This window comes from Mytilus trossulus, chromosome 3 (genome assembly GCF_036588685.1).
Source record: "Mytilus trossulus isolate FHL-02 chromosome 3, PNRI_Mtr1.1.1.hap1, whole genome shotgun sequence".
NCBI lineage: Eukaryota > Metazoa > Mollusca > Bivalvia > Mytilida > Mytilidae > Mytilus > Mytilus trossulus.
In genome coordinates, this window is record NC_086375.1 from 21048701 (window position 1) to 21070906 (window position 22206).

General features: G+C 30.6%; 1 protein-coding gene across 3 annotated transcripts in view; it reads left to right on the forward strand.

Moving 5' to 3' along the window:
* The window catches only part of LOC134710357 (crossover junction endonuclease MUS81-like), a 28262-nt gene that overhangs the window by 2128 nt on the left and 3928 nt on the right, over positions 1–22206 (forward strand). For 2 of the 3 annotated variants that reach the window (XM_063570702.1, XM_063570703.1), the window contains exons 2-17: positions 1764–1911; positions 2730–2802; positions 3234–3290; positions 3705–3859; positions 4664–4768; positions 6020–6100; positions 6754–6842; positions 7282–7443; positions 7998–8074; positions 9183–9267; positions 11824–11969; positions 12562–12862; positions 14380–14501; positions 18318–18430; positions 18766–18882; positions 20200–20295. In XM_063570702.1, coding sequence (XP_063426772.1) covers positions 1774–1911; positions 2730–2802; positions 3234–3290; positions 3705–3859; positions 4664–4768; positions 6020–6100; positions 6754–6842; positions 7282–7443; positions 7998–8074; positions 9183–9267; positions 11824–11969; positions 12562–12862; positions 14380–14501; positions 18318–18430; positions 18766–18882; positions 20200–20295 — 1917 coding nt within the window. In that variant the 5' untranslated portion in view covers positions 1764–1773. Of the gene's footprint in view, positions 1–1763; positions 1912–2729; positions 2803–3233; positions 3291–3704; positions 3860–4663; positions 4769–6019; positions 6101–6753; positions 6843–7281; positions 7444–7997; positions 8075–9182; positions 9268–11823; positions 11970–12561; positions 12863–14379; positions 14502–18317; positions 18431–18765; positions 18883–20199; positions 20296–22206 lie in introns of those variants that run through there. The other variant, XM_063570704.1, reaches the window with a different exon arrangement.

Below are 22206 nucleotides of genomic sequence, written 5' to 3' on the forward strand. Positions count from 1 at the left end.
TTACATGTTCGCCCTTGGTCTCTTCGTCCTGAGTTCTTTCTACCATATAGTACGTAATATCAAGGACGTTTTATAATATGTCCTTGCATTTATTAAAAAAATATTGATATTAAGGGTATAATTAAAAAAAAATCGAAACAGGATTTAGTAAAAATCATCTGTTCCTTATTTTGTTCCCAAGGTAAAACAATCGTTATCAGCCAATCAAATTCTGTGTTTCTCACGATCAAATTGATAAGTCAATCAAAAACATTTTCTCTGAAGATTCACCGCAAGCACAATGTACATGTACTATTCTTTTTTTCACAAAGACCAACAAACAGGTTGTGACCCACCCTCCCATTATGAGGACTGTCCTTAAAAAAAAGTGTCATTTTACTGTTGGAAAAAAAATTTGACTCAAAAGTGGGAAAATTCATTATATTTGGAACAACTTTTCTAAATGAGTGGTCAAATTAATAAAGAAGATATAAGTTTAGAAACATCACAAAAATCTTTTGACTTGTTTTGACCATTTAATACCTGATAGATGCATAGTTCTTAGGGAAAGTTTCATCAAATTATATGAATATAAAGGTGCTCATTTTTTACAGTGTGTTGTTATGTTCTTCCAATGAGGGTTACCCCTCATTTGGAGTGTTGTTCCTAACCTGTAAAAGGTCCATCTTTGTGCATAATTCAAAATTGGAAATTTCAACAAGCATCATATATTCTTACACAAGAAAATAAACCCTGGTCTGCTAGCTACATGTTCATCTTTTCTACTGATTTAATAACTAGAATCACGCAAACAGACTTAAGAAAAAGGCATGTAAGTTCATCATGACAATTTTTAAGACAATCCAGATGGTGCAAAATACTTCGCTAAAATTGTAACTTTTAAAATTGTGGCGCACTAAAAACCCCCATGGGAACTTTCAAAAGGTATGTAACAACTCTTACTATTTTTATGCCCCATTTGTGGGCATTATGTTTTCTGGTCTGTCAGTCCTCCTGCTTCAGGATAAAGTTTATGGTTGAGGTAGTTTTTGATGAAGTTAAAATCTAATCAACTTGAACCTTAGTACATATGTGTTCCTTATGATATATATGATCTTTCTAAGTTTACTGCCAAATTAAAGATTTTACCTAATTTTCACGGTCCATTGAACATAGAAAATGATTGTACGGATGGGAAATCCATGTACTCATGACACATTCTTGTTTGAAGTCAAAAAAATATGTCATAACCATAATGGAACAAAGTAGGCTGGGTTATTGGGGCTGCTTTTATGGTAATTCAAGTAACCTTTTATTCACCTTCTTCCACCTCAGGGCTATCAGCTCTTTGATTGTTCATTGTTGAATGCTGTATGGTGACCTATATTTTTTTTCAACTTTGTGTCATTTGGTCTCTTGTGGAGGGTTGTGTCATGGACAATCATACCACATCTTTTTATATATTTTTATAACTCATCAGATACAAAGCAGAAAACATCCAACAAACACACTGAGCAGATGTCTTATACACCCCCATCCTTAACAACAACAAAAAAGTACTGAAGTAGTACAGATCTGAATCATTTGAGAGTACCAATGCAGTTACTGACTGCTTAAGAAGAAAGCCAATAACAACTATTATTTATATAAAAAAATTCATGTATTTACACCTGAAATGCATGTTTCATATTGTAAGAAGACTGAAGAAAGGATGGATATCAACATGTGAGCTGGTAAATAAGTTCCTGATGCAATTTTAAAAGATAAATATTTTTATATTTTAGTTCAAAGAAGATGGAGAGACACCCATTGTATGGTAAAAGGAAAAAGACCAAACCTGTTTGTCCAAATCCTTTATTTGCCTATTGGTTAAAAGAATGGAAAGATGATGCTACAGAAAAAGGAATTAAGACACAGTTTGTTTATGCTAAGGTTATATATAAAAAGAGTTCCAGATAGTTAGCAATATATATTTTCTCTTTTAAATCTTTCAGACCTTATACATCATGTTCATCATGTTCATGTATTATAGAAAATATTTCTCCATGTCTATTTATGGAGTTTGTATTAAAGAATGATTGATCAACTGTTCATGTGATTGTTTGTTAGGTATTTAGGACCACATTCTGTAAATCTGAATCATACAATTTCATGTTCCATTTTTATGGATGGAGGAAACTGAAATTTCTCTATGAATAACTGCCCATATGAGGCAACTAAATTCCTAACTGTAATATTATATAGTCCAGTCCAGTATATGCAGTTTACCTTTTAAGAAACACGAGCTTTAATATAGTGGTGATAGGCTGAATTGAACATTACAGATAGATAATAGATTGGCTGCTGACTCCTATGGTGGTGCAGTTTATAAACAAATGTGTGAATATATTGTATTCTTAAATAATGCATACAAAAGAACTACCCAAAATATTATACAGGACAACAGACAAAACCAACATTCAAGAAAATCAGCATACAAACAGAACATGGTCCAGATTCGCTGACATGGTCCAATTTGCTTGTCTAAAATTTGTTCAATTTGGCACTGTTGACTTGCTTGCTTTACTTTGCTAAACTTATACTATTACAATTTATTGCCTTTCATGATGAAAATAATAATGGAATAATTAGAATAAGTGGTATGATAATGTACTGAACAACTTTTATTAGATTTTACTTTTAAGAATTGTAGTATATATATGTACATGTATATGTAATTTTCCCATGACAAACATTACATTTGTTTACAGGCATTGAAATCATTAAGGAATTATCCATTACCAATAGCATCAGGAAAGGATTGTAAAATGTTGGAATATTTTGGTTTGTATTATCCAACAATACTAAAGAAGATATTACTTTTTGTAAAATGTCATAAAGTTTGACTTTTTGGAAATGCCTAAAATGTTAAAATAAAAGTGATTATGGGCTGAATATCTTTGAGAGGAATGCTACTAGAGTAATCCAAACATAGACTTCTAAAGTTCAACTTGAAGTTGTTCATATCTTCATTATATCTGTTAAGCTTTTAATCGACATTTGTTGTTGTTATATATCACATACATATAGGTGCATATGCAGTTGAAATATTCATATTTTTTTTACCAAAACCAATTTATTAAAAAAAATCATAATATTTGTGAAAATTTCGTTAGAATTTATGGTCTGATAAAAATACATGTATCATAATTTATATAGTTTATTGCATTGTAAAAAAACCTTTTAATTCTGAGTTTTTAAATTTTCTTTTCCAGGAGACAAAATATGCAAGATGTTGGATGTTAAACTGGCAAAACACATTGCTGAATATGGTAAATGAGTTAAGGCTTTATTCTTTCACCTTAAAAACCTCTTTCATGTTTCATATTTTTTCTTCTGCAAGTGATAGAGGGTTGATATTCAATAGAAGAATGCAAAATGATTCAGGTTATTTGGTTAATTACTAAGAATTTTAGACCCTTGATTAAAATTGTGCTGTACAGTATCATAATCAACATATATATAAAATCAGATTGAAAAAGATCTTATATACTCAATTGCAAAATGCAGATAAACATTTGTAATCAATATTTAAAAAAAGGAGAATATAGCTAGAGTAAGTAGAGTTGGCACAGATATGGGCAGGTGGAAAAAGCAAACTCCACTATAGCTGCTGTGTACTTATGTCAAAAACTGTATCATCTTTGATTGATAAAAAATCTTAGTATCCAAACTTATAACAACAGGTTCTGCTGATAATGCCCCATTTTTAATGACTGAGGATGAAGCACCAAAACAGAAAAAGACTCAAAAGAAACAAAATGCAAAGACAGAACAGGATCATAGAATTTTCTCTGCAGAATCTGATAATGAAGATAAAGACCAGGCACCTGTTCCTAGGGTATTTTGTGTTCTAGCTTGTCTACATGCATTTATATTGAATGTTAAAATGAAAAATCTTAAAGAAATACATTATGAACAGAGCTATTAAACTTCCATCACAGTTACCTTTTTTAAAATAAGAAATAATACAATTCAGAATCACTGTAAAGGATAAGATTGATATAAATTTTGAATATAATAAAAGAGAATTGAAACAGGGAAAGTTTCAAAGAGACAACAACCCTCCTAGTCCTCTAAAGGATTTCTTACAATTTAATATTTCATATCAAATTCTAACATACAATGATGATAACAAACTAACCCTTAAAACTATCTGTATCAACAATTTTGAAAAAATGTATGGGTTTTGACAAAAGAACCATTCAATCTTGGAAAGAAACACCCAAATCTATATGAAAATGGTGAAGGGGCATCATGACATTGAGAAGTCAACTCCAAAAGCCTAAAAAAAATTATATGAAATTGATGGAGACACATAAAGTTCTGTTGTTAACATTAAATTCCTGTATATGTGATTAAAAGTTTGTTTATGATTAATAACTGAAGAATGTCAATTGATATTTGGTAATGCCTTAATCTCATTTTCTCTGCTCTATTCTTAAGTTATATTATTATGCAATTATTAAATTGTTTTCTTATGAAGCAGTTTTAAATACAATTACAGAAGGAATGTCAACTCCTACAAATATGCTACAGAATGGAAGTTTATCAATGACCTTGATTGATAAACAAGTTAACCAATAGGCTATTTTTTTTATTTGATATTAAAGATTTTAGTAATCAATTCTTACAATTCCTTTAGAAGAGACACAAATCTGGGAACCAAGGTGGAGGAGGAAGAGAATATGTACCAGCATACAGATCAGGACCTTATGCTCTGTTGTTAACCCTGTATAAACATTCACAGGTAAATCAATGTTAAAATCATGTCATATTTAGTGGTCTTACTTTTAAAATTTTCACATAGAATACATAGTTTGTTATACATGTACATATATGTCCAAAATTTTAAATTGTTGAAAGTCTGCTTCAGGATTTTAATCATATTTACCAAGTAATGCTTTTTATACGCCCGTCAAAATTTTGACGGGACGTATTATGGTATACACATGTCTGGTGTCCGTCCGTCCGTCTGTCTGTCCGTCTGTCCAGCGTAAACATGTTGCACCGTAACTTGAGAACGACTTATCCAAATTTCATGAAACTTGATATAGTTGTTTCTTATGATGGTCAAATGATCTGTATACTTTTTGGTGAAAATTAGATTTAAACTTTTTGATTTACGGCACTTTGTAACTAAAACAGGGGTGTGTTTTTTTCACATGTCGCACCGTATCTCAAAAACGATTCTTGATTATGGCTTAAAACTTTAAACACTTCTTAGTTATATTGATCTGAAGATCTTTATACTTTTTGGTGATGATTCAAAATTTTATTTTTGAGTTATTGAGTATTTTGTTAAACAGTGGAGTTTTTTTTTACATGTCGCGCCGTATCTCAAAAATGATTTATGATTATTGCTTAAAACTTTACACACTTCTTTGTTATATTAATCTAAAGATCTGTATACTTTTTGGTTTTGATTCAAAATTTTATTTTAGTGATATTTAGTTTTTTGTAAAAAAAAAAACAGGGTGGGGGGTTTCCCGCCGTGTCTCAAAAACTATATATGGTTATTGCTTAAAACTTTCTCAGAAACTATTTATGATTATTGCATATAACTTCCACATAAGACGTTGGGCGTATCGTGCGCTCATGGCGCAGCTGTTTATTATAGAATAAGATAGCTTATCTCTTTTGCATCCCTGATAAGTGTCAATTATTATTGCAAAAAATGCTGGGGTGTAAAATCAGTATAACTAATTTGTTTGCTTTTATTTTGCTATATTTTTTATGCTCACATTTTTAAACATTTCAAATCATTTCAAGTTACAAAAAAAACAACATTTTAACGGTAAAACTAAAAAAAATCTGTTTGATTTTACATCTAAGATGCAAGAACTTAAAGTTAAAAATATCAACTAAAATAACATATATTGACTAAGTCAGTAATATGGGTGTTGTTTTTATTTCATTAATCATTGAAGCAAGATAAGATGTAAAATATAATCTAGAAAAATTACCAATGTTGAAATCTTATGCAATTTTTTTTTAACAGTCAGATGCTGATAGACCATACATGTCAAAGGCAGACCTAATTAGACAAGCACAGATTTTAGCTGACAAGTCATTCTCTATTGTAAGTCATAGATTAGATTGATGTGTTAAATTTAAATGTATAACCTAATGCTTTTTTGTTACGTTATATAGTTTATTTCTTCAGCATTCTCTTTAAATGCTTGGTTTTTTTTGACAAATTTTTGGGTGTATAAAGTTAAAATAGCTCATCAGCAGTGATCTGTTTGCTTGTTTTTATTCGGACAAATTTGTTATACTCACATGCCCATAAAAATCTTAGATGCTTTCTTTGTATTTACATATTTGAAACTAAAGATAATATGTAGATATGAAAAGATGTGATATGAGTGCCATTGAGGCAACTCTCCATTTTTCCAAGGCACAATTTAAAAAAGTAAACCATTATAGGTCAAAGTAAGGTCTTCAACACAGAGCCTTGGCTCACACTGAATAGCAAGCTTTAAAGGACCTAAAAAAATACTAGTGTAAAATCATTCAAATGAGAAAAACAATAGGTCTAATCTACAGTATATAAGAAAAACAAAAAACACTTATGAACCGCATCAACAAACGACAACTACTGAACATCAGATTCCTGACTTAGGACAGGTGCAAACAATTGCAACAGGTTTAAACATTTTAATGGCATAATATGCATGTTTAACAAAAGTATTAAAAAAACAAGGTTACAATAAAAGTTCTTTCTCCGTACAGCCAGATCCAAGTTGTAGATACACAGCATGGTCATCAATGGGAAGCCTCATCAACAAAGGACTTGTTGTAAAAGAAAGTAATCCAGCTAAGTAAGACATTTAAAGATAATAAAGAAACCTTATAGCATGTTCAGCATTTGTTCTCATTACAAATATTGTCAGCAGTATATCAGATATCATTTCATTCGCATTTTAAAATATCTATCAACTTGTTCTGAAAGGATTCAAATGTAAATCATAGTAATTTATAAGATACTTGATAAATATCCTGCAGACATAAGCATTTAAAAGTTGCTATGGTTCTTTCAAAAAAGAGCTTGGACTCTGTAAAATAAAATATGAAATTCATAAAAAGAAAAATAATTCAAAACGGGGAAAATTCACCCCTATTGTTAATCATTTTTCTTTAGTCTTTTCAATGATTTAAAAAAGTTTTTAATCAATTTTTCTTAGTCTTTTCAATGATTTGAAAAAGTTTGCGCATATGACAAAGCTCGAATGTTTATAGCAATCTTAATGTGTATTAAAGGTATAGTTTGACAGAAGCTGGATGTGGAATTGCTCATAAATTAGAAGCTGTAAAGGATGGTGTTGTTCCTTCTACTGGAAACATAAGGGCAATAAGAACTGGAACCACTGATACACCACCAACAAATGTGGCTCAAACTGTAACATGTAGTGATAATAATATGTAAGTCTTAATTAACAAACACAAGGGCAATAAGAACTGGAACCACTGATACACCACCAACAAGTGTGGCTCAAACTGTAACATGTAGTGATAATAATATGTAAGTCTTCATTAACAAACACAAGGGCAATAAGAACTGGAACTACTGATACACCACCAACAAATGTGGCACAAACTGTAACATCTAGTGATATTATATGTAAGTCTTAATTAAGATAACTTCATATGTCATATTGAAAGGTAGTTTGTTAGAAAAGTTATTCAACAGCTTTATTTCATTCTCCTCCTAATACATACATCTATCTATTCACCTGTCTGTCTTTAATGTGAAGAAGATGAAATATCAATATGAAAATGTGTTGGGGAATGCGTCAAGATTTTTCTTTTATCCATATTCAATCTCTTTAGAATCATATTTTTCCTCTTAAACTGTAATTATATGTTTTTTTCCTTGTTAAGTTGCTCATTAATTGTTTCATGTTATAAGAAATGGTTATTGAGGTTAAAGTTGTCAATCTTTGAAATAATGATAACTTAATGTTTTTCTTCTTCAGAAATATAAACTTTAAGTACATAAGAGAGGATAATTCAGAAGTATTCACAAAAGATCAGGCTGCTGTTTCAATTGATGGTCAGTATTTAAAAATAACTCTGCATTTTTTTTAAATTTTGAATTCTATGAAACTTTATTACTGTAGAAAGGGAGAGATGAATTCAAAGATATTTTTATTCCTGTGCTTAGTGAGGCAGTATTATACAATTATTTTTGTCTCTTTGTATCATGTTGTTCATTCATCTATTTTACAATAAGTAGATGATGCTTCATTGCTAATGCGACAACTTTCCACCAGATACCAAATGAAAAGTATGTAAACAACTAAAGGTTTCATCACTGTTTAACGATGAAGAACCCTATATGCCCTTGTATGCTTTGCTCTGATGTTTATCATGTTTTCACAAAAATCTTATACAACTGAATAGAACACACACACAAAAAAGATGGGATTTTTATGTATTTCCACCTTATGTATTAATACTGTCTTTTGATTGGATGAGAGACATTGGATTTTTCACTAATTGATCTAAATAATATTGAGATTATTTTTTTTTATCTACCAGTGAATTTGCCTTTAGAGAACTCCTTGTGCAGGGGTATTTGCAAAATTCTCTCAATATAACCCAATGATTTTTTTTCTATTTCTTAAAGGACAAACTTATGGTTATTCTTTATATACTGCAACTCCTACAACTGTTCCATGTAAATGAAGTAAAAATTCTGAAAACCTGTCATAAATAAAAAATTATTAGAAATGATTATATGGCCAATGCAATTTGACTGTGCAAATAGCACAGCTGCAGTGTGTACAAAATTATACAGTCAAGTAGAAACTTCTACAATAAAATTTCTGAGGTCAAGATGGATGCTTAGAAAATTCGTTGGAATTAAATAATTATATCATGCTTACAAGGGATATTTGTAAAAATACCGTATTGGGAGTAAACAAATTTCCCTCGCCAGACAGCTTTGGAAAAGACTGGTCAAATCTTTTTTTCCAGTTTATCAAGCTTCAACATACATATACTGCCTATTGGCTCAAAACAAATGATAACAATTTATTAAAGTATAATATGTTACCAGTATATGCTTTTTCTTTTAACATTGGTATATTATTTGTTTGGAATATACATCTGTTTGTTACAGACACTTTGTTTAATATGCTAGATGAATTTTATTTCAGATGATATTGGATTTGGATTTTTGATAAAGTGTAATTATCAAAGATTGTTGTCATCAGGCTTACTCTATAAATTAGATACCAGCAGGTACTTAGTTTGCTATATAGATCTTTTAAGGTAGATCACAAGTATATATTTTTTGAGACAGATTTTTTTATAATTTGCCAAAATGTAAATTTTACTATGCTCTTTTCAAAAATTCATACCTGTCAACCTCTGAAAATGAAAAGTCAGGTCATGACCTGCATTGAGAAAAAAAATCTCAGGTCATAACGCGTACAACATTTTGCGGGCTCAATTGAAGAACAAAAATATGTTTACATATAATTTATATAGTCAATATGTATATGAAACAGTTAGAACATGTATACAAGTTTATTTCAGACTATTGTTATATTCCATAGTAGCAGACTTGGCATTCTTCAAAAGAACTGCACTTGGTTTCAGTTCATAGCAATGCAAATGTGTATTCATTTTACAAGAAAGAAGAGCACACAGTGTATCCTTATTAAGATCAGCCCTAAACTCTGTAGCTATTTTCTTTACTAAAGAAAATGCCCTCTCACTGTCTGCATTGCTGTTTGGCAAAACCAGTAATGTTTTAGCAAGTTTTGACAAAACAAAAAATCTTGGCTTGTTAAGAAAAATGTCATGCAACTTGGACATTTCTCCCCAAAATAAATAATAATAATAATAAATAAGCTTTATTTAGGGTCGGCATGGTATATAAAACATAGACAAACATAAGCTCTAATGAGCTTTTAACCGACAAAATGTACCAATGTCAGTTTCAGGGGAAGTGCAAAGTGGAAGTTCATCTAATGGAGTCAACTGATAGTCACTGAACTCATCTTGTTACTTGTAGCTTGTTGAAAATATCGTTACGTAGCTCAGGTAAACAGTCCTATATTTTGACTTTTGGTTACATTGAAAAAGACCGATAAAACCGAAGGTCGTATTACTTCTAAATACCGGAAACAATTCCGGTCAGAAATCCGGGTGAAACAGGTAATGTTAGAAATTCCCGGGACCCGCCGGGTAAAGAAAAACTCCCGGGTGAGAGGTGAAAATAACGGGTGTCACCCGCAAAAAACGGGTTAGTTGACAGGTATGAAAATTTAATAAAAAGTATGGGTCACCGTGCTATTTTTCAAGCTATGAGTCATTGAAAATTGCCAAAATTTGGTTAGTTTGTTCATGAAAAAACACAATAGTGTGCATAAACAAAATTCTATTAGACAGAATTTTGAAATAAATTGTGAGAAGAAAGGTTTCATAATATGTTTTAAGAAAAATAAAAGGAAAACATGGTATCACCGAGCTTGTTTTCTTGCTACAAGTAAAAATAAAAAAAATCCCTATTAGCCCATTATAAATTTTGTACTTAGAGAGTCATATCCCCTTTAGTGGCTCATTTGAAAAAAATGATTGTAAATCCAAAAAAAATTGATATTTGTAAAAATTAAAATTTGGTATGATTGCCAATGAGACACAGGCACTTGTTTCTGTCAATGTGGGGTTTACTATCCATACCAGTACAAAAAAACACAAGGTAGCTAACGGAAATTTTCAATCTGTTCGCTTCAACCAATATTTTTTTCTTGACTTGTTCACGAATAAAAGTACACCAGTCTTTCGGGAATTGACTTATCTTTACAATGAAACAACTTTCACGTACCTTGAGAATACCCCTCAAACAGAATAACACACTTGAGATGAGAATTATTGACTTTTTCCAGACCATTGAATTTGTAAGGACTAAACTTCAGGTTAACTTAGGAAGTGAATATAACTCTGCAATCTCATTGGTTTAATTCATCTGGTTACCTGTTTATTTTTACTAGTTACCAGTAACCAGAAAAATGTGACCAATGAGATTGCACAGTTATATTCACTTCCTAAGTTAACTGGAAGTTTAGTCCTTACAAATTCAATGGTCTGGAAAAAGGTCAATAATTCTTATCTCAAGTGTGTTATTCTGTTCGAGGGGTATTTGGAGAAAGTTATAAAAGTTCTAAAAACTTTAACCACAGAGTGAATGTTTTGTTTCCCCGCAGAAAAAACTAAGTCCATTTATAGTAAAATACGGAAAAAATGGAATTTTATTTTTACAAAATTTACTTCTGGATACTATCTTATGATCATAAACAAGCTTCTGTCAAAGTTTGGTAGAAATCCAGGATAGTTTATGAAAGTTAGTAAGATTTCAAAAACTTTAACCACAGAGTGAATATTTGTTGACGCCGCCGACGACGACGGAATTTAGGATCGCTTAGTCTCGCATTTCGACTAAAGTCGAAGGCTAGACAAAAATGAACAAAAAACAAATACCGTATAGCGGGTTATTTTCGCGGGTGTAAAATTTCGCGATTTTCATTGAACAAGGTATACGAAATATTTTGGCGGTTATTATTTTGCTGGATTAAAAACTTTTATTAATACCTTTGTATGTACACCTTTAATTTGGCGGAATTTATTTTGGCGATTTAGTTCTGTCTGCGAAAATAAGCAAAAATTTGCACCGCGCGAAAATAACCCGCTATACGGTATGTGACACATACACAAACGACAACCAGTGAATTACAGGTGGTTGTAGGGCTTGAATACATTTTTTGTTTGATGGTTTTATAATTATTAAAACAGACCAATGACAGACCATGTGTATGCCTTCATTAAAGACAGTGATGCACCAGATGTAGCACCAGGTGTTCCACCTTTACCAACTCTAAATAACACACCAGATAATGAAGTTCATCATACAATACCAAACATACCTGATTATATACCAGGTAAAGGAAACTTTTTTAATTGTTTTGAACATACATTTGCAAAAGTGAAGCTATGGCTTGAAATATCAATATAAACTTCATATTAAACATTACTTTAAATTGAAAAACTTAAAATTTAAGATTCCAAAGATTTTTTTTTAAATGTATGTGTTCATATAGTCTTTAAAACTATTATTTAAACTATAGAAGTAACTTGGTCCTTGTATAGAAAATTGAGAAATAATCATTAAATTATGTAATTAATTAGAAGCAAGTTTGATATGATTAATTAGTTTATTTGATTTGTTGTAAAAGTATGATCACACTTAAAAAAGAAATGCCTTATTAAACACTTAGCATGGTATGGTTTTCCAATATTACAGAAATCCTTTTTTTATCTTTGAAGAAAAGTTTATGATGACATTTGATGATCAGCAAAAAGAAAATGCAATATTAAAATTTAAGCTAAGCTGACTTTACAGAAGTAACTTTTTAATTATTACAACTTTTTGTTATGTTTTAAATTTTCAGAGGGCTTAGTAGGTTGTTATAACATAATCAAAGTTATCAGATACATGTATTCTCTTTTAATTAAAGCTATTTTATATTTTAGTTCAAGAAGCACAAAAACCTGTTAAGGAGAAGAAACCTAGACAAAAAAAGCAGCAAAGTTCTATGGCAAATCCATCAGCAGAACTAAAATTACTTCCCTTGTTAAATGATTTACCTCCCATTCCTTCCTTTTCAAAGTTTCAAGAAACAATAGATCTAGATTCTCAGAGTTCCCAGAGTTCTATAAAGAGCATCAGTTCAGTATCATCGACATACAGTTTACCAAGACCAGATTTTATACTAAGACCAGGGCAGTTTGAAATAGTTTTGTGCATTGACAATAGGGAATTTTATGGAGGAGGGTATGTGTAGTTATATTAAAGAAAACCCTGCTAGACTCTTCATTGACTGCTTTAAGCAACATGTCATGCAGAATCTTTTGTGGTCTTGAAGTACCACTATGAATAATAATCAACCTTAGTTTTTGTTGAGCCTGCAACTTTTGTTGCAGAAAGCTCGACATAGGGATAGTGGTCTGGTGGCAGCGACGGCTAACTTCCTAAATGGTTTATATTTTAGAAGGTGAAAGACCTGGATGCTTCATGTTTCATACTTTGCATATAGATGCCTCATGTTCTCTCTTATTAAAAGTAATAGGATAACTATATTTGGTATGTGCGTACCTTGCAAGGTCCTAATGCCCGTCAGACAGTTTTCACTTGACCTTGACCTCATTTCATGGATCAGTGAACAAGGTTAAGTTTTGGTGGTCAAATCCATATCTCAGATACTTTATGCAATAGGTCTACTATATTTGTTGTATGGAATGATTGTACGGTGTACATGTCTAGCGGGCAAATGTCATCTGACCTTGACCTCATTTTCATGGTTCAGTGGTCAAAGTTAAGTTTTTTAAGTTTCTGTCTTTTTATCTAATACTATATGCCAAAGGTCAACTATATTTGGTGTATGGAAATATATTATGATCTATATGTCAGTCCTGCAGGTTTTATTTGACCATGACCTCAATTTCACGGTTCATTGCACAGTGTTAAGTTTTTGTGTTTTGGTCTATTTTTTTTAAACTATAAGTGATAGGTTAACTATATTTGTTGTATGGAAGCATTGTTAGCTGTACATGTCTGTCTGGCATGGCTCATCTGACCTTGACCTCATTTTTATGGTTCATTGGCCTTTGTTTAGCTATCTTGGTTAATGTTAAGCTTATTTAAAAGTTGTAATAAAGCTTTATATTTAGGACTATCAACATAATATCAATGAAGGGTAAAGAAGGTGAGACATTTCAGTGTGCACACTCTTGTTAACTTTCTGTATTTTTTTTCTTAAAGACAGAAAAGTTGCCAAGAAAATGACTAGAAATAACAAATGCTAAGCATCATGTTTAACAATAGAAAAAAACAAATACTAATCTCAATTATTATATATAGCACAATTTCAAATATATATTTAATTTAGAAACCATTGATATCTGAAAAATGACGATAGTAAAAAATCCTCAGATCAATTGTCTTATTACCAACTTATGCAACACTGCAGATGAAGATTTATTTCATACTTACAAGTTCTGTTTATAGAGAAAATCAAATGTTCCAATAAGAGAAATTATTTTTAAAACTTCCTATTTAGATAAAAAGATGTGAGTTTAGACTGAAAATGAATATTCTGTTTGAAGTATATCAATAAGTTATTACCATAACATTTGTTTTACACCTGTTATTGCCTAATTGTCAGTTTTTAACCACACCACTTAAAAAAAACGCAAAAAATTAAGTACAGGTGTATGAGTTAAATTGATGTAGTTGTGATATATATAAAGAGAGAGTTTTTTATTTTTATATTTTGTATGTTAACAAAACAGAAAGAAAGGCAGTAAGAATTTGCTACCAGATCTTATGAAGAATGGTATAAACTGTGATTTAAGAGAATTACAAGTTGGAGACTTATTATGGCTTGCTAGAGAAAAACCAGAATACTCACAAAGTAAAACTTTTTATTAGATTTTGTTGAAAAAGTTGTAATTATGTATGAAAATAGTGCAGTTGTATGGCATAAGTTTTCAGATTTATTGATTCAAATCTTTTACATTGTAATAGTTACATTAGATGTATGTTTCATTATAATACATTATTCTGATGGGCTAACTGCACATCTCAGGTTATTTCTAAATCAATTACATTTCACAATAAAATTTATCATTCATGATGACACGAGGTCCCATAATAAAGTGCACAGGTGAATAAAAACTTGATAAAATCGTGTTTTCATGATCCTAGCTAAAAAATGTAATTATAAGTATTGAATGCTTCTTTTTGTAACTTCATAGGGATGCAAAATCATTTACTGTGTGCACATTTTAAGAATGAACACTGCCACACTTCATATAAAACGTATTTGATCAACGCTTTTACACCCCAATGAAGTTACAAAAAGAAGCATTCAGTTCTTAATTATAAACTAATGACTGGAACTTAAGTTTTTAGATTCATTGATTCAAATCTTTTACATTGTATTATAAACTAATGACTGGAACTGAAGTTTTTAGATTCATTGATTCAAATCTTTTACATTGTATTATAAACTGATGACTGGAACTTAAGTTTTTAGATTCATTGATTCAAATCTTTTACATTGTATTATAAACTAATGACTGGAACTTAAGTTTTTAGATTCATTGATTCAAATCTTTTACATTGTATTATAAACTAATGACTGGAACTTAAGTTTTTAGATTCATTGATTCAAATCTTTTACATTGTATTTTAAACTAATGACTGGAACTGAAGTTTTTAGATTCATTGATTCAAATCTTTTACATTGTATTATAAACTGATGACTGGAACTTAAGTTTTTAGATTCATTGATTCAAATCTTTTACATTGTATTATAAACTGATGACTGGAACTTAAGTTTTTAGATTCATTGATTCAAATCTTTTACATTGTATTATAAACTGATGACTGAAACTTAAGTTTTTAGATTCATTGATTCAAATCTTTTACATTGTATTATAAACTGATGACTGGAACTTAAGTTTTTAGATTCATTGATTCAAATCTTTTACATTGTATTATAAACTGATGACTGGAACTTAAGTTTTTAGATTCATTGATTCAAATCTTTTACATTGTATTATAAACTAATGACTGGAACTTATGTTTTTAGATTCATTGATTCAAATCTTTTACATTGTATTATAAACTAATGACTGGAACTTAAGGGCAGGTCTAAATCAATTTTTTTTTCTAATATAGGATTTTTTTCTATTTTATTCTATGATTAAACTTTATTTTATACCTAACAAAAATATGAAATAAAAATATGGGGTCACATTTCATTTAAGCTCACAATCTGCCTCTGAAAGAAGCATACATTTTTGCTAACGTTCTTTTTTTTCTGTTGAACTAATAGGAGAAATATCGGTAATATCGAAATAAAAAAAGAACTAAATTACAGAAATTGCTTAAATTTTACAATTATTAACTTTATGTACAGCTTGTTTGAAAACAATAATAAAAAATATAGGTCGCCATTAATTTAAAAAAGATATTTCAATTTAAACGTCAAAAAATTATATTTTAAGCTCACCTTGCCTAAAAGGTGTAATACCACCAAATCATAGTACATCACATCTGGTTGCATACGAAAGTAGGTCTAAAAAAATATTCCCTTGAATTTGACCGTTGTAGGTAATTAATCCTACATTTTATTGCAGTAAAACTATTTCTGTGTCATAAACATATGTCTTGGGTATTTCAAAACACCATTATTTTTTATTTGTGATTTCTATAGAAAATTTTGTAATCTTGAGGTTACATGGTGACTAAACCTTGTACACAGATAGAATAAGGGGAGAAATTTGAGTGGTTAACTTCCAATGATGGTTATTTTCTTATATGCAATGAAATGTTATGTGAAACTTTTTCTATAGAACTGGACAGGATAAAACTTTACTCATGCCAAGTATTTCTTTATTTGAAACAAAGATAAATTCTGCACAATTTTTTGAAAAGTGCAAATTTAACAAAGACAAATAGGGGAAAATCAATGGTGGTATTACACCTAATATATTAGGCCATGTGAGCTTTTCTCATCACTTGGCGTCCGTCGTCATCGTCTTCGTCTTCGTTAACAATTTTTCAAACATCTTCTCATCTGAAACTACTGAATGGATTTGAATGAAACTTAGCATGATTGTTCCTTAGATTATCCTGCACAAGGTGTGTGCTTTGATTTTTGATCCATCAAAAAACATGGCCGCCGTTACTTAGAATAGAACATAGGAGTCAAATGCAGTTTTTGCCTTATATCTCACAATCGAAAGCATTTAGAGCAAATCTGACGTGGTGTAAAAATCTTCATTAGGTCAAGATCTATCAGCCCTGACATTTTCAGATGAATCAAACAACCCATTGTTGGGTTGCTGCCACTTAATTGGTAATTTTAAGGAAATTTTACAGTTTTTGGTCATTATCTTGAATATTATTATAGATAAAGATAAATTGTAAACAGCAAAAATGATCAGCAAAGTAAGATCTACAAATAAGTTAATATGACCAAAATTTTCAATTGACCCCTTAAGGGGATATTGTCCTTTAATGACAATTTTTCACAATTTGTTCATCATATTTGCTAACTTAAAAAATCTTCTCCTCTAAAACTACTCAACCAAATTCAACCAACCTTCAACTGAATGATCAGTAGGGTGTATAAAATAAAGTTTGTGTTTTATTTTCTATTTCGTCAAAAAACATGGCCGTCATGGCTAAAAATAGAACACGGTAAAATGCAGTTTTTGGCTTATATCTCAAAAACTCCAGCATTTAGAGCAAATAAGACAAGAAGTTAAAGTATTTATTTGGTCAAGGTCTACCAGTCCTGAAATTTTCAGCCAAATTGGGTAACTGGTTTTCCAGGTATAATGCCCCTGAATTGATGATTATAGATACAGATAAACTGTTAATAGCAAAAATGTTGAGCAAAGTAAGATCTACAAATAAGTCAATTTGACCAAAATTGTCAATTGACCCCTTAAGGAGTTATTGCCCTTTAAAGACTGTTTTCACAATTTGTTCATCATGTTGACTTACTTTAAAAAATCTTCTCCTTTGAAACTGCTTTATCAATATAGCAAAACTTAGGCTAAATGAGTTTCAGAGTATCTAGTATAAATTTATATTTATTTCCTTGTATGTCAAGAAACATAGCTCCTATGGCCAAAATAGAACAAAGGAGAACATGATTATTTTTTTTTTGCTTTTGAAGAAAAAAGAATGATTCAAAGAACATTTAAATAAATTGAAAAGCCAAAATATTCATTGATGAGAGATTTAACCAAAAAAATTAAGGTGAGCAATTCAGGCTTTTGAGAGCCTCTTGTTGCACCAAAGGGAGATAATTTGGAGCTTTTCCAATGATATAAATATTTTTAAAGTCATTTGTGGCTAACCCAAATCGATTTTTCTGTATGATTTCTGTGCCATATTATAAAGTAATGACTAATAGTGTAATAAATAAAATTTGTTATGAAAAAACAAATGTTTAATTTTTTGCCGAATTTGTTATACCCGCGAGCCTCCTTAAGTTTTTAGATTCATTGATTCAAATCTTTTACATTGTATTATAAACTAATGACTGGAACTTAATTTAGATTAAGATGATATCTAGGAAAAATCAAAAAGAATACAACATATGTTACCATGCTAGTTTGGGAAAAATTTAGCCCAAACTTGGAAATTTCTGTGTTATATTTCCTTGATACAACACCATTATGAATGAAACTGAATTTTTGTGTTTCAGATTTTATGCCAGATCATAAACCAAAAGAACTTGTTTTAGACTACATTGTGGAGAGAAAACGAATGGATGATTTAGTACACAGTTGTACAGATGGTAGACTGAAAGATCAAAAGGTGAATTGAGTATTCTGTTTAATTTCAAAATTTAAATTTAGGCTTAGTGTTTAATGCTCAACTCAAGTTCATCAGATTGTTTAACAAATATTAAGAAATAAAAACAAAATGTTTTTTATGCATAACAGAATATATTTTAAAGTTTGAAGTATAAATTTATTTTTAGAATTGTTTTTATTATCTTACCCTGGAAATACACAAAAAAAACACAATTCAACTACATTGTACAATGCCTTGAAAACAGTAAAAGTGTTAATTCACAAAAGCAATTGCAGAAATTGAATGCTTTAAAAGTAACAGTTGAGTATGTTTTATGGTAGTTTATTTTTTATTAGTTCAGATTAAAACACTGTGGTTTAAGATGTCCTATATTTTTGGTAGAAGATCATGGATCCATGCAACACTTCAGTATCCCAGAGAGCACTATCAAACAAACAATGACCAATCTTACAGTAAGATCTTAATGACAAACTTTACTTCAGTATTCCAGAGAGCACTATCAAACAAATAATGACAAATCTTACAGTAAGATCTAAATTACAAACTTTACTTCAGTATCCCAGAGAGCACTATCAAACAAACAATGACCAATCTTACAGTAAGATCTAAATTACAAATTTACTTTAGTATCCCAGAGAGCACTATCACACAAACAATTACCAATCTTACAGTAAGATCTGAAATTACAAATCTGCTTCAGTATCCTAGAGATCAGTCCATACCTGCCAACTGTCACTATTTGCCAGGGATTTCCCCCATGGAGGCTCCCAAATTGAAATTTTCCACAATTTAAAACAAAACAGTTAATTTTACAATGCCATTAGGCTTATAAAAGTATGAAGAAGCTAAAAACAACATTAAAATGTATTTGAAGGCCCCCTTAAAGCGTTTTTAGTACAATGACAGCCATCTTGCACGCAAAACCCCAATGGACATTTTGAAAAGTTGGCAGGTATGGATCACTATCAAACAAACAATGACCAATCTAACAGTTAGATCTGAATTACAAATTTGCTTCAGTATCCCAGAGATCACTATCAAACAAACAATGACCAATTTTACAGTAAGATCTGAATCACAAATTTACTTCAGTATCCCAGAGATCACTATCAAACAAACAATGACCAATTTTACAGTAAGATCTGAATAACAAATTTACTTCAGTATCCCAGAGATCACTATCAAACAAACAATGACCAATTTTACAGTAAGATCTGAATCACAAATTTACTTCAGTATCCCAGAGAGCACTATCACACAAACAATGACCAATTTTACAGTAAGATCTGAATTACAAATTTACTTCAGTATCCCAGAGAGCACTATCACACAAACAATGACCAATCTTACAGTAAGATCTGAAATTACAAATTTACTTCAGTATCCCAGAGAGCACTATCAATCAAACAATGACCAATTTTACAGTAAGATCTGAAATTACAAATTTACTTCAGTATCCCAGAGAGCACTATCACACAAACAATGACCAATTTTACAGTAAGATCTGAATTACAAATTTACTTCAGTATCACAGAGAGCACTATCAATCAAACAATGACCAATTTTTACAGTAAGATCTCAATTACAAACTTAATAATCTTTAATTAAGATAATGGTAACAAAATTAAACAAATCTTTCAATAAAAATTCAACAGTCTGAGCAATATTATGGTAATGATTTATTAAATAACTTTTGCATGATGCAAAATACTAGTTTTTAAACTAAATATTCTGTATTTGATATATAACAGAGATTCAATAATTTGTAGGTTATAGATGGATTTCAATTGAAAAGAACAAAAGGCAGTAAAGAATCAGTGGCATATCTAACAGTTATGACAAGACATCTTCAACGATTATATAGGGTTTGTTGAAAATACCCTAAGACTTCTGATATCTTTTACCATCCCCAAGTTGTACAACCATGTTCCAAGTACAATAATTTTCTGTATAATGCCAGTCGTCTGAAATGATTTGATCAATTTAAACATGCATTTGTGCTTAAGGTCAAGTAACTTAATAAAATAACGTCACCAAATTTGACTTGCTACATTTTAAACCAAGAATTGAGGAGAAAAAATGCAACTATCCCTTTTTTCTTTTCTTTTTTAGCTCTTTAAGCAACATATTATGTCCTTCCTCCATTCCTCTGTCTCTTGTCAACTATTTTAGCTAATATTTCAAAGACTATATTAATTGGAGAAAATCTTACATTGTGAAAATGGACAATGCAACAACTTCCATCTACCCTGAAAAATTGGACATCTGTCCATTTATTTTAGAGTTATTTCCCCTGAAATATTGATTTTTAACTTTTTGAGGCATTTTCTTACCATTGTTTCAAAAACTATCGAAACTAACTTAAAAGTGTAAATTGCAAAATGATCTGACAGTACAACAAGATGTATCAAGCCTGAATTGGAGGTATTGCCCTTGTAATATTAACAATATTTAGAATTTTTAAACAGATTTTTGTGACAAAAATGTTGGTTATTGAATTAGGGGTGTACTGCGGGCAGCCGGTCAGTCGGTCAGGCGGGCGGCAATCAAATGTTGTCCATGCATTAACTCAGGAACCATTCATCAAAGCTTTTAAAATTTTTATATGTTGTTACTGACAACTAAATGAAGGTCAAGTTCAATAATGGCGATTTTGACTTTTACCGATCAGGAGTTGTGGTTCTTGAAAGATTGAAAAATGGAGTTTCCAGTCATGTCCATGCATTTACGCATGAACTGTTCTACCAAAGCTACCCAAATTTTAATATGTTGTCATTGATGACAAAAAAGAGGTCAAGTTCAATAATGACGATTTTGACTTTTACCATTCAGGAGTTATGGTCCTTGAAAGATTGAAAAATGGTGTTTCCAGCTGTGTCCGTGCATTTTCTCATGAACCATTCAACCAAAGCTTTTGAAATTTTTATATGTTGTTACTGATGACAACATTTACGCATGAACTGTTCTACCAAAGCTACCCAAATTTTAATATGTTGTCATTGATGACAAAATAGAGGTCAAGTTCAATAATGACGATTTTGACTTACCATTCAGGAGTTATGGTCCTTGAAAGATTGAAAAATGGTGTTTCCAGCTGTGTCCATGCATTTTCTCATGAACCATTCAACCAAAGCTTTTGAAATTTTTATATGTTGTTACTGATGACAACATTTACGCATGAACTGTTCTACCAAAGCTACCTAAATTTTAATATGTTGTCATTGATGACAAAATAGAGGTCAAGTTCAATAATGACGATTTTGACTTTTACCATTCAGGAGTTATGGTCCTTGAAAGATTGAAAAATGGTGTTTCCAGCTGTGTCCGTGCATTTTCTCATGAACCATTCAACCAAAGCTTTTGAAATTTTTATATGTTGTTACTGATGACAAAATAGAGGTCCATTCCAATAATGATGATTTTGACTTTTACCGTTCAAGAGTTATGGTTCTTGAAAGATTGTAAAATGGCTTTACCATTCACGTTGTTGCATTTACTCATAAACCATTCAATCTAAGCTTTTCAAATTTTAATATGTTGATACTGATGACAAAATGGAGGTCAATTTAATATTGATGATTTCACTTTCACCATTCATCAGTAATGGTTCTTGTGATATTGCCAAGACACAAATAAATATTAATAAATCCGGTTTGCTGTCGTTGTGACAGCCTCTTGTAAAATTTTGATTTATGAGTTGAGTTACTATGGTGATCACATTATTCTGTATTATGCTAAATTTCCCCATGTTTTGCAATGTAGCAAGAAAACACTTG